The sequence below is a fragment of the Macaca nemestrina genome, chromosome 7 (assembly GCF_043159975.1).
Source record: "Macaca nemestrina isolate mMacNem1 chromosome 7, mMacNem.hap1, whole genome shotgun sequence".
NCBI classification, from domain to species: domain Eukaryota; kingdom Metazoa; phylum Chordata; class Mammalia; order Primates; family Cercopithecidae; genus Macaca; species Macaca nemestrina.
Window position 1 is genome coordinate 129,155,906 of NC_092131.1, and position 13,105 is coordinate 129,169,010.

Below are 13,105 nucleotides of genomic sequence, written 5' to 3' on the forward strand. Positions count from 1 at the left end.
GGCATGGTGGCACACACCTGTAGTCCTAGCTACTTGGGAGGCTGAGGTAGGAAAATTGCTTCAGCTCAGGAGTATGAGGCTGCCGTAGCTATGATCATGCCACTGCACTCCAGCCTGGGTGACAGGGCAAGACCTAGATAATTACAGTCTGTCCTGCTCCTATGAACATTAAAATCACTAAGTTAAATTGCTTTCAATCAGCAGGATAAAAATTAAGTGAAATGTGACTTTGGAGGTTGGCCAGAAAATAGGCAATGGAGAAACAGGCACTTCCCACGAGAATTACAATCACCAATAAACATATAAAAAGGATTCAAGGCAGGTCCGGTGGCTCACACCTGTAATCCCAGCAATTTAGGAGGCCGAGGCAGGTGGATCACCTGAGGTCAGGAGTTTGAGACCGGCCTGACCAACATGGTGAAACTCCGTCTCTACTAAAAAATACAAAAATTAGCCAGGCATGGAGGTGGACACCTGTAATTTCACCTACTCAGGAGGCGGAGGCAGGAGAATTGCTTGAACCCAGGAGGCGGAGGTTGCAGTGAGCCGAGATTGCACTGTTGCACACCAGCCTGGGTGATGGAGCAAAAAAATAACACTCAAAAGCACTAGAAACCAAAGAAATGTAATGAAAACAATGAGATTTTCTGCTTAAATACCAGCAAAGAGGGCAAATGGAAGGGGGAAACCGGAGCTCTGCCCCTGTTGGTGGGAATATAAACTGAACCAATTTTTCTGCAGAATAATTTGAAAATTTCTATTAAATATCCTCAAATTGTTTTATGCTATTGTCCTCCAGAAATTCTGCTTCTATGAATTCAGTCCAAAAATGCTTGCTTGAGTCCATTAAAAAAAATATATAAGAACATTTACTTCAGGGGTGGGAATGATTAGCTTAATACACATCAAGCTTTTAAAAATGACGATGCCAAGGATATGTTTACTGCCATAGAAATATGCCCAAAACACAGTGACAAAAGACTATGTATTATGATTCTACGTTTTAAAATATTTATATGCATACAAAAGTATAAAAAGCAGCAAACCAGAATGTTTTGAGTGGCAAAATTAAAGACTTCTTCATATTTTGTCTTCCGAATTATTACAAGAAGAATGTGATTTCCTGTATAACAAGGGAGAAGCATTATTTTCATTTATTTATATTTAAGTTTCTTTTCTTTTCCTTATTTTTTCTCATGGATGTATCACCTGTCGTCTAGAGAGCTTGAGTCGCTGCCTCTTGAGGTAAATCAGCCCACTTCTGTGTCTATCAGTTTGCCTTTTTTGGACATTTCAAATCAATGGAATTATACAATATGTGGTCTCGTGTCTGGCTTTTTTACTTAGCTAGTATTTTTGAGGTAGGTCCATGACATATAACAGGTCCCACAGCACCTTCTGGGCCCAGATTATGCTATCTCAGAAGTCTGGGAGGCAGGGACCCACCTGGCCATAGCCTTCTTACTCTGCTCTAGGCACTCCTAGCCCCAAAGCCCCCAGCCCGCTGGACACCTCCATCCCCGGCTATGCCATGGCTCTCTTCATTCTAGGCCTCCTGCTCGTCACATTCACCCTTGTCCTGGTGAGTATCTGGCTGGGTCCAGGCTCCTTTCTGAGGGGCAGGCTGAGCCTTTGACACCTTGAGACTTTGAGCCAAGCTGAGGGGTGAGCAGGCCCCTTTACACCCCTGATTCCCCAACCCAAGCCCAGCACCTCCTCACCCTCCAGCTGGGGTTGCAGGTTTGGGGCCAGGGGGCTGGGCCTGATCCCGGTGTCCCTGCCCTTCTTGTCAAGGTGCTAAAGTGGAGGGCCTCCCTCAGTGTGTTCAGCCTCGGAGCTTAGACACGCACAGTGTGGTACAGAGGACCCTCCAGACAGGTAAGTGGAGGGCTGTTCTCCCTGACGCCAGCCCAGGTGTTTGTTCTGGGTGGGGTCCACCCCCACCGCCCACCAAGGCCTTCTGCAAACACTCCCTGGGGGCTGTTACTGGCAGCGCCTGGGTGGTGCAGTCAGTGTGCCAGAAAAGCTCCCCACTACTGTGGGCAGTGGCCCAAGCAGTCAAGCAGACTCCCCCAAACAGGCCCCACCTACCCCTAAACTGTTCCCAGCTGCCTCCCACCAACCCTAGAAATGATGCTGGGGGCCGACAGAGACTGAACTTAGGTGCACAGGGGTCCAGGAGACCTGGGACAGAGAACAGGTGGCGTGGGGAGGGAATCTCCCTTCCCCCACTTCCCACTGCCTGAGGGCCAGACAGTGGCACCTCCAGGTCCTGGAAGGACATGTATGGACCCAACTCAGTTTCCCCTTTGTCTCATGGCCTTTCTTCTCCCTTCCCTGGGGCCAGGTGGATGTGGGAGGAGATGCAGCACCATCCTGGGTGCACTCAGACTCATTCCTCACTCCTGGCCTTCACTCCCTTTCCTCTACACACAGGCGACCCCTCACGCTGCTGATCCCTCTGCTGAAACCCAAACTCCAAGCCTCTCCTCTCCCCGCCTTCACCTTGTCCCACGGTTTCCACAGACAGTGCCTCAACGCTGAGGAATGAATCCAGAGTTCCAACACCACTGACTTTCCCAGGAACTCAGAACCAGAGAGGGCCAGGGTCCATCTCGAGGACTCACAGCCAGGGGCTTCTTTCCTCCTACACCCCCAAGGACCGGACTTGCAGGTCTGGGACAGAGGTGGGGTGGGGAAAAGCAATGCCTTGTCAACCCACGCAGAGAGCCCCACTCCCATCCCCAAGGTGCATAAATTCGAGGAACACCCCTGCTCCCACGTCCATGCTCACTCAGGGCCCTGCTCCAAGTGGTTGGCACTCACACCAGCCTCCCGCCCTCCATGCCACAGGTATGGGTCTCATTTACAGAGGAGGAAATGGTGGCCAAGACCCCCCTCAGCACACACAGCTAGACCACACAGAGGACTTAGGCACAGCTGGGGCTGCCCCTCCTGCCACCGAAGCGTGGTCCTGCTGCCAGGTCACAGGAAGGTGATGGAAGCCCTCCTCAAAGAGGGCTGGGAAAGGGACACCCTCACGCCTGCCTCATCCGGCCTAGTAGGGCTGGAGAGACTGTCAGTCCTAAGAGAAACGCTGGCCCTTTGGGGGTATGGAAAAGTCAGGAAGCAATCCAAAGTTGGTATTTAAAATATTGATTTCTAGATATTTAGACCGTCATCTGGTGTGAGGAGCTGGGAGGGTCCCAGGGTAGAGCCCAAAAGAGGAGGAAGACTGAAAAGGGGTCAGAGTGGGAATGGGGGCTGCTGAGAGCAAGGCCCACCCCCCTCCCTGACTCCCTGAACCCAGCCACAGAGCCAGTCATCCTCAGGCCAGAGGGTGTGAGCAACGGGGGCCCTGGCTGCTCTACAGTGGATCAGAGCCACTGGGTGTGGGGCAGTCAGGGCAAGGTAAGGCAGGCTTCCAGGGCAGAGACTGAGGCCGACTTCTGCAGACCCACTGTAACGGGGAACACAGAGATAGGCAAGGGTCTTAGTCTAGAAAGCCCCAGCAGCTCCTGCGCCCATCAGGACACCATTGAGGCCTGGTGGTGGTGGAACCCAGGAATGGACTTTGAACCCATGACCTGGAAGGGGGAGCCAAGGATAGTCCCAGCCCAAAGGCTCCCCTACCTGCAAGGAGTGGGCAGGCCCAGTGAGGGGACCCCAGGAGCCCAGACCATGAGCTTACCTGGCCAAAGACAGCGGCCAGCTCCGAGACATCAAAGAGGGTGGGCAGAAAGATCATCACATCGGGGTTGACTGCGGCTGGCACCAGGTTCCTTTGCACTTCTGGAACACACAGGCCTCTCCTTCCTATCCCTGAAGCACCCCTGCCCCCACCCCAGCACCCCAAAGGCCAGCCTAAAATAGGCATTCGTCCTGGGTCAGTCCCACTCTCCAAGCAACTGCAATTTCTGACTAGAGAGCCAGGGCAGGGCAGGGTGTAGGAGGGGTCCCTGGAAGATGCCCCCCACAATGCCCTGTGCCTAAAACGCTCCCCATTGGGCCTTCTCAGGGAGGGAGGGTTATGGCAGCCTTGTTCTGTCCAGCCACCTCCATGACCACAGGAGCCCTTACAGGCATCTCAGGAAACAACTGGCTCACTGGAGCCAGGACCAGCATGGACACAGTCCTGGGGCTGAGGCTGACCGAGTGGGCTCTGGGAGACCGTCACTCTCTCTTCAAGCTTTGGTCTCCTGGCCCTCTACGAGCCAGGCTGCTTCAGGCTTTGCATGAGGCCTTGCACAGAGACAGAGTTCAAACACAGTTGGTGAACACAGCGGGCTTTAGGGAGGTGGCACATACCTGGGGTTGGGGGATGAGTAGTAGGGAAGGGAGGCCCTGGGGCTAGCATGGCCTGTCTGGAGGTGGTGCAATGGGACCTGAACCACGTGAGGAGAGAGGGTCCACCTGGAAGAGTGGATCAGCCAGATGGCCACCAAGCTGGATGGGAGAGGGGTTCAGCCTCCGATGCACCTGCAGCAAGGTGAGACAGGCACAGGTGGGCACCCTGCTTCCAACCAGCCTCAGGTTGGCAGGAAGCAGATCTCCTGCCTGATCTTCCTCTCCTGCCTCCCCCATGCAGAGAAGGGGCAGCCGCCCATCAGGCCATTGCCCAGATTGAAGCCGCTGAAGCTAGGTCACAACAGGTAAGTGTGATCCCTGACTATCCCAGGCCCAGCCCAAGGCAGTCCTGTCTCTGGTGAGGACCTGGTAGACAGGAGATGTGACGTCCCCACGTGGCTCTATAAACCTCTAATTGAGGATAATCAAGGAAACGGGCAACACCATCACGCTCAGCCAAGAACACGAGAAGGACCAGGGGCAGACAAAAGTCAGTTTGGGCCCAGGCCTGGCCCCTGGAAGGATGGTGGACGAGGGGCCAGCCACAGTGAAGGGGAATGGATGGCCAAGGGCTGGGTGGTCAGGGCTGTCAGCTCCTGCAGCCCCTGTGGAACATCTGCCCAGGCCTGGCTCTGCACTCAGCCTTCTGCCTGGAGCCACAGGTGCCTGGACACCAGCCTCCAGTAGGGATGAGGTAGGAAAGGCACTTGTGGCCACATGTGGGCGCCTAAGCATGGGACAGAGGGGTATCATGCCCCAAAGAGACCACAGAGGCCAAGAACTTAAGCAGATGTGACACCATCAATAAACCCCCTTGTCCTGGGTCATATCAATTAAGTCAGAGCCTACTCTGACCCTGAAGCTGCGGCTCAGTCTGGTTGAGACTCACAAAGAGATGTTAGTGCTGGGCAGGGGGCCTGGCCCAGCCTGTGATGTCCAGCAAAGCTGTGGGCTGGACAAGAATCTCTGAAGATTAGTCCAGGACAAGGACGGCTGTGTCTGCGCAAGGAGTGGGGGCAATGCCCAGGGGGCAGGAGGCCTGAAGACTTTTAACTAGGTAGGGTGCCAGGTCAGGACGTGCAGAAGAAAAGGTGACATGGCAGCATCCTGCCCGAGACCAGACTATAAACCTAGGGGCCGCCTGGTCTATCCTAAACCATGCTGCCGCCCAGATACTATCCTTCAAATGTGAGGCAGGGCTGGGAGAGTCCCCAGACCTCTCATCCCTCCCTCCCCAGCTGGTTCCCATCCCTCACCAGAAGGAAATGGAACTCTTCTATGGGGCACAGCCTGCCAGGTTCTCTATCACCTGGTGGAAGGGACAACAGGGAGGGGGAGCTGCAGCTGGGTGAGAAAGACCGCAGGTCCCACTCTGTCCCTACCAGACAGGTGACCTCAGGCAAGCTGCTTTCTTTGCCTAGGGCCAAGGATAGTCACAGGGGAAGGTCCACATTAAGACGGCTCCACCCTGGAGCCCAGAGCTACCCAGAGAGAAAACCCCCATCCTCCCGATTCTGCTCCCAGCTCATGCTGCTGGGATATCATCCTCCCCATCAGAGAGGCTGTGGGAGGCAGAGGCTGACCCTTGCTCCAGGCACCTCAGCGGGTTTCAGTCCGCCTTCATCATGATCAGGGAGTGGGTCCCTGGGATCACAAATGTGAGGGGCACCTTCTTGGGCTCCAGGTGCTCCAAGATAGACCCCGCAGGGCTCCAGAGCTAGAAGAGTGTTGGGGAGGCCAGGCACGGTGGCTCACACCTGTAATCTCAATATTTTGAAGGGCTGAGGTGGGCGGATCACGAGGTCAGATTGAGACCATCCTGGTTAACACGGTGAAACCCCAGCTCTACTAAAACTGCAAAAAATTACCTGGGCGTGGTGGCATGCACCTGTAGTCCCAGCTACTCAGGAGGCTGAGGCAGGAGAATCACTTGAACCTGGGAGGTGGAGGTTGAACAGGGCCAGGACCTGAGCTCTGCCTAGCCATGGTGACTCTGAGCCAGGTAACCCTACGTTAGTCTCAGTATGTAACTTTGTCTCATGGGGAATGTCAGCATTACTTCTGGAGCCAAAAGTAGGTAAGCCAGGGTAACCAGAGTTCCCAGTAGGGACCAAGATCAAAGGATGCAGGGGTCGGACCTGTACCAGACAGTCAGGCTGGATGAGGGGCTCTGGGAAGCTGGGGCAGCCGAGGGCCTACCCTTCAGGTTACAGGCATGTGGGTCCTGGTCTAGACCCTCATATGCCATCCAGAGACCCAATCCTAGGGACATTTCCTCCCAGGCTGGTAGCAGAGTTGATCCTTGTACTCATGCCACCAAAAGCTCTGAAATGAGCGGGCCTGTGGGTGGGGGGAAAGACTCTTCAGGAAAAGGTTCTCAGGGCCAGGGAAGGTTTGAGCTGGGCCTTAGGGCAGCCAGAGAGGTAGGTGAGAGACCCCCTCACAAAGCCTGCCAGAGAATGCAGGAGGGTCACAGGTATAGTGGTGGGAATGCTCTGGAAGACAATAGGCAGTCTCCTACTCACCGATGGGGCCAACTGAGGTCAGGTCCACACACCAGGAGAAGCTGGTATCCACACGCTGGTGCACTTTGTTTCTTGTTTTAGAGACAGGGTCTTGCTCTGTTGCTCAGGCTGTAGTACGGTGGCACAATCATAGCTCACTGCAGCCTTGACCTCCTGGATTCATGCGATCTTCCCACCTCAGCCTCCTGAGTAGCTGGGACTACAGGTGCATGCCACCATGCCTAATTTTATTGTTTGTAGAGGCAGGGTCTGGCTATGTTGCCCAGGCTGGTCTCAAGCGATCTTTCTACCTCAGTCTCCCAAAACACTGGGATTACAGGGACAAGACAGCACTCCTGGCCATGCTGGTGCAATTTGGCTGCCATGGTACACAGGAGGTATGAGCTGGGGGGCAGAATCTGATCCTGGACCTCTACCCAGGCCTGCACCCAGACTGACCCCTGGGCTGCAGGGAGCAGGTGTAAAGAGAATGCAGTGAGCAGAGCCGGCTAGCCAGTGATGGAGACCCAGGCTGGGACTACGAGAGACAGGGTTCCAAACCTCGGCCTAGTGGCCCTGCCCAACCCCTTGGGGCCAAGATGACCTCCCAGGAAGCCAAGCATGGAGGACAGCATACACCTGAACTGAGGACAGAAGACTCTGATGAGAGGGACGGGGAGGCCTCTGACATACTTTGGATACTTGTCCCATCCACCTCTCATGTTGAAATGTGATCCCCAATGCTGGAGGTGGGGCCTACAGTGTGAGGTGTTTGGGTCATGGTGGGGGATCCCTCATGAATGGATTAGTGCCCTCCCCATGGTAATGAGTGGATTTTCTTTCTTTCTTTTTTTTTTTTTTTTTTTTTTTGAGACAGTCTTGCTCACAGCCCAGGCTGGAGTGCAGTTGCGCGATCTTGGCTCACTACAACCTCCACCTCCTGGGTTCAGGTGACTCAGTGAGTGAGTTTTCTGTTGCTCACAGGAGAGCTGGCTGTTTAAAAGAGCCTGATGCCTCCCGTCTCTTGCTTCCTCTCTCACCATGCAACACGTCTGCTCCCTCTTTGCCTCCCGCCAGGAGTAAAAGCTTCCTGAGGCTTCACCAGAAGCCTAGCAGATGCTTGTACAGCCTGCAGAACTGTGAGGCAAAGAAACCTCTTTTATAAGTTAACCAGTCTCAGCGCCGGGAGCAGTGGCTCATGCCTGTAATCACAGCACTTTGGGAGGCTGAGGTGGGTGAATCACTTGAGGTCAGCAGTTTGAGACTAGCCTGGCCAACATGGTGAAACCCTGTCTCTACTAAAAATACAAAATTAGCCACGCGTGGTGGTGCATGCCTGTAATTCCAGCTACTTGGGAGGCTCAGGCATGAAAATTGCTTGAACCTGGGAGGCAGAGGTTGCAGTGAGCCCAGATCATGCCATTACACTCTAGTCTGGGCCACAAGAGCGAAACTCAACCATCTTAAAACCCTATCTCTACTAAAGACACAAAAAATCAGTCAGACACGGTGGTGTATGGCTGTATTTGCAGCTACTCGGGAGGCTGAGGCAGGAGAATAGCCTGAATCCAGGAGGCAGAGGTTGCAGCGACCTGAGATCGTGTCACTGTACTCCAGCCTGGGCGACAGAGCTACACTTCATCTCAAAAATAAATGAATAACCCAGTCTCGGGTAATTCTCTAGAGCAACGCAAAACAGACTAATACAGCCTCCATGCTTGGTGTCTACTGGACCTGACACTCAGGGAAGGGCTGGTCTTGACTCTGCCATTAACGGGCAGACTATGACAGAGTTGTTCCCCTGCTCTGCCTCAGTTTGTTCTCTCAGCTGAGCAGAGCAGGGATAATTGCTTCTCATGTGGGCCACAGGACAAAACAAAGTCCTGAGTCCCACAGGAAGGTAGGTGGGCTATGTCCAAGGAAAGACAGACCTGGGGCAGTATTTTATGTCCCCGGGGTGCCAGAGGTACATGGAGAAGATGCCTCCTTTGTGGGCAAGGGAGAAGGGAAGATAAGCAGAGAGGCGCCAGACACCTGCCTCACCCCCACCTCCCCCACCCCACACCAGGCCCGTTCCCACTTAGCCCCCAACTCAGGCTGCACCGTTCTCCTTATGGTCAGCATGACTTCCCGGCCAAGCTGACGGAAGCTGACAGCTTGGATTCATTAGGGACAGCACGTAGTGTAGGTGATGTGCAGGATGGAAGTGGGAGAGGACACGGGAACCGTGGTGTCAGGTCTGGGCCTGCCCTGGCTGTGGGCAGACCATGCTGCTCCACCTTGCCAGATGTGGCCTCTAATTCTAAGGTCTCTGAGTTCCAGGCCAGGACTGGAGCCAGACTCCCCTTGGGGACAGGGGACACAGTCCACATAGACGTCACTTGTGCTTTGGGCAAAGCCAGCTGGACAAATGAATGGGAGGGGCCCTGCTGGAGGGTAAAACTGGGCCTGGACTACTCAGACCTGCCTCTGTGACAGGACGGTCCCGTCCTTCCAGTCAGACTCCTGAGCTGGAAGCCCACCCAGCCAGGGAATGGGGAAGGGGTGGCCTGCAGTCTCCCTTGAGTCTATAGCCCTTCCCACCAAAAGAAGCTCCATAAAAAAAGATGCAGAAACACCAAGTGCTCCTCCCAGCTGCTGGCTGCTTCCTGGCGTGGCCTCCAGGACCCTGGATGAGTCAAGATGGGGCTGCCAGCAGCTGGGGGCGGGGGAAAGCTGGGTCCCCAGGGTGGATGCCTAGCAGGAACATGCAGGCGTGGCGAGTGATGGGCCCTCAGGGCCAAGCCCCTTCTGCCCAGGGGGCCTTGGTCACACACCTGCTGCTGAGCTCAGCCCAAGGAGTCAGGGCCTGGTGCCAAGCACCCTCTCTGCTTGCAAACACAGTCCTGGGATCATTATCCCTCTGCCCAGGGCTCAAGTATACAGGCTGTGAAAGGGCCAGCAGTCAGAAAGAAGGAGGCCATGGGTGTGGGTCTCTGAGCCGTCAGGGGCCTTGGTGGACAAAACCCCTATGAGGCAGATGACAGGTAAGGGAGACTGAGCTGTACCCCCCCCCCCACCGTGAGATCTGTGGTAACAGGTTCCAGAAGGGGCCCTGGAGGAGACCAGCATGACAGGAACCGCTACAGATGCCTTTGGGCTCCTACTCTGCAGGGCTGGGCCAGCCGGAGGTTTGGGGCCCACATCAGGGAGGTGGGCCGGGTGCCACAAAGAATGAGGCTTCCTTTGGTAGAGCTGTGACCCTCTTCATCATCTCCTGACCCCCCCACTGACCCTTGTCCTCACACCTCTGTAGAACTTTGACTAAGTGGTGGTAGAGGAAGTCCAGCACGTCCAGGGTGGCCCTGGGTGACCCAGGGCTCAGATCACAGTTCTGGGGTTAGGGCAGGAGGCTGGAAAAGATGACCTACCCTAGTCCCCAAACGCTGCCCAGGCCCCTGAAATCTGTGATGAACCTCCCACCAGACCACACCCACTGACCACCAGAATGGGTGCCACCTTCTTCAGGGCAGCACCAGCCCAGGCCCTCATGTGGGACAGTGCGCACCAGGGTCTGCACACCCTGGGTGAGGCAGAGGGCCTCTTGGTAGACACAGTCATCCCAGACCTTGGTCAGTACCTCCTTCCCTCTGTAGGCCCCCTTCCTCTGTCCATCTGCTTCCTCCTTTGGGCTTGCTGCCTTCCCTCCTCGTGGAGCTCTCCAAGGTGCTCCTAGCCCCAGCTCTTTGTTTCCGCAGCACCTTCTGGGTGCAGATTCTGCCTTCTGAGAAGTCTGAGGAAGGGCCTTGCCTGGTCATAGCCTTCTTGCTCTGCTCTAGGCTCTCCTAGCCCCAAAGCCTCCAGCCCGCTGGATGCCTTCATCTCCAGCTATGCCATGGCTCTCCACATCCTGGGCCTCCTGCTCCTCACAGTCGCCCTTGTGCTGGTGAGTGTCTGGCTGGGCCCAGGCTCCTTCCTGAGGGGCAGGCTGAGCCTTTGATGCCTTGAGCCTTTAAGCCAAGCTGGGGGTGAGCAGGCCCCTTTACATTCCTGATTCCCCCACCCAAGCCCAGCATCTCCTCATCCTCCAGCTGGGGCCGTGGGGTTTGGACCAGAGGGGTGGGCCTGATCCCAGTGTCCCCACCCTTCTTGTCAAGGTGCTAAACTGGAGGGCATGTGTTGAGTGCTGACTTTCCCAGGAACTCAGAGCCAGAGAGGGCCAGGCACCAGCCCAAGGTCACACAGCCAGGCGCTACTTCCCTCCTAGACCCCCAAGGACTGACTTGCAGGGCTGGGACAGAGGTGGGGTGGGGAAAAGCAATGCCTTGTCAACCCACGCAGGGAGCCCCACTCCCATCCCCAAGGTGCATAAAGTCGAGGAACACCCCTGCTCCCACGTCCATGCTCATTCAGGGCCCTGCTCCAAGTGCATGGAACTCACACTGGCCTCCCACCCTCCATGCCACATATATCGGTCTCATTTACAAAGGGGGAAATGGTGGCCAAAAGCCTCCCCCAGCACACACAGCTACACCACACAGAGGTCTTAGGTGCAGCTGAGGGGTCCACAGTCTCTGCTGCCCCTTCGGCCACTCGTGCTGCAAGAGACCACACTTTGGAGAGGGAGGAACGAGAGTGAGCTAGGTGCTCACACATGGGACATGGGGGGCTAGGAAAGGCTCAGCTAGGAGGAAAGGGCAAGGTCTGATCCTGTACGTACATACCACAGAGTCTGTGGATTCAGGAGACCCAGGGCCAGGTCCCAGCTCTGCAGCTGCTCAGTATGTGACTGTGGTTAAGTCGTCTCCCTGGACTCTCCATGCACTTTGCATGCTGCGTGAAACTTCTAGAATGAGCCTGGACCCTGGCTGGCCTCATACTTGCTGCGTAGGTTGCAGACCCCAAGTGCTTCTACAAGGTGCTTTGTTTCTTCTCATAACAGGGGCACAGGCTGGCCACATGCTCTGGGGGTAGAATGGAGTAGCTCTGGAGGTAGCAGTTGGGAGCTGGCCTTGGGTTCCTGGTCGACAGGGCAGGGTACACCATAGGGTCACAGGGCCTGGCCCCTTCTCTAGCAGCCATTGGCCCACAGGCTGCCCAGCTGCCCACCCACAACCCGTACCTTTGGGTAGCCCCAGCTGCTGCAGTTCACTGGACAAGCATCCGCCATCGACACTGTGCTTGGCCACACTGGAGAGGACGAAACTCAGCACTGCCACTGTGGCCTTCACATCGCCTAACTCTGAAGGACCCGTGGGTGGGACAGGGGGTGTCACTGTGGGCGCAGCCACCTCCCTGTTGCCCTCTTAACTTCAGCTCAAAGCTCCCATGCACCCTGGAGACACAGGCACTGCTACTGCTACACCAGGAGCTGGCAGAGAACAGGAAGGTGGGACTGTCAATGTCTTTCTTTCCCTCATGCTTCTCCACTAGGGAAGGTAAGTTAAGGATGCTGCTGGGAGCGGTGGGGGGGCCTCTGTACCAGGCACCAGGCCGAGGTCCCAGGGTTGCCTGGGGCCTGTGGACTCAGCAGAGTACTCACCAAACTTGGCATCAGCCGTGAGCTTCAGAATCTTTTCTTTTCACACTGTAGAGGAAGGAGACCTTTAGGGGGTGTCAGGCCCCTGTTCACCAGCCACTCATCCACAGCCTGGATCCTGTGATAAGGAACAGACAGGCTGGAAAGAAGTATGGGAGGTGCCCAGAGAGGTTGAGAGGCTGATTCACCCATCTCCCTGAGCCTAGTGCAGAGTTTCAGGGCACTGGGGGTCATAAGGTCATGGGACAATGGAGTGCTGGGTCTTGTACTCATATCAATCCCCCATTACAGCAGCTCCTTTAGTTCCTGGCTGCAGAGCAGCCACAACTTCACAGAGGACTGCAAGGGAAGTCCTTACATCAGCCAGGCTGCTGACCCTCACGCCTCCTTCCTGGGGACTGGCTCAGAGCAGGCCAGCCACTGATCAAGGTCACAAAGCATGGTAGCACAGGCTGAGAGCACTGAGGCCCTAACCCCAGAGAAACCTCACCATCATCTAAACCCACAATCCCCAGCCCAGCGCCCCTCCTCCACCCAGAGTAGACCCTGTGCACTCAACCATCTTGGCCAGCGTGCTGATCTCAGCCAGGACCCAGTCGCGATGGTCCAGATCACCACAGAGCTGGAACCTCTGCAAGGGAGGGAGGCAGGTAATGAGGTTGGAGGGAGGGCTGAGGTGTGGCCAGGATCCGTGTGTCTCCCACACTGCTGCCCAGCAGGGACCCCTGGTCCCCGT

At 55.7% G+C, this 13,105-nt stretch overlaps 1 protein-coding gene across 5 annotated transcripts in view; it reads right to left on the reverse strand.

Moving 5' to 3' along the window:
• LOC139364429 (golgin subfamily A member 6C-like) overlaps positions 1 to 13,105 on the reverse strand; it is a 55,478-nt gene that overhangs the window by 38,430 nt on the left and 3,943 nt on the right. For 2 of the 5 annotated variants that reach the window (XR_011626382.1, XM_071101102.1), the window contains exons 2-7: positions 12,373 to 13,000; positions 11,953 to 12,201; positions 6,873 to 11,850; positions 4,309 to 4,479; positions 3,692 to 3,792; positions 2,506 to 2,676 (exon numbers count right to left, since the gene is read on the reverse strand). Coding sequence is in view for 2 of the 5 variants with exons in the window: in XM_071101102.1 (XP_070957203.1) it covers positions 2,506 to 2,676; positions 3,692 to 3,792; positions 4,309 to 4,357 (321 nt within the window). In the remaining 3 variants the exon portion in view is untranslated. Of the gene's footprint in view, positions 1 to 2,505; positions 2,677 to 3,691; positions 3,793 to 4,308; positions 4,480 to 6,872; positions 11,851 to 11,952; positions 12,202 to 12,372; positions 13,001 to 13,105 lie in introns of those variants that run through there. The other 3 variants (XM_071101097.1, XM_071101099.1, XM_071101100.1) reach the window with 3 other exon arrangements.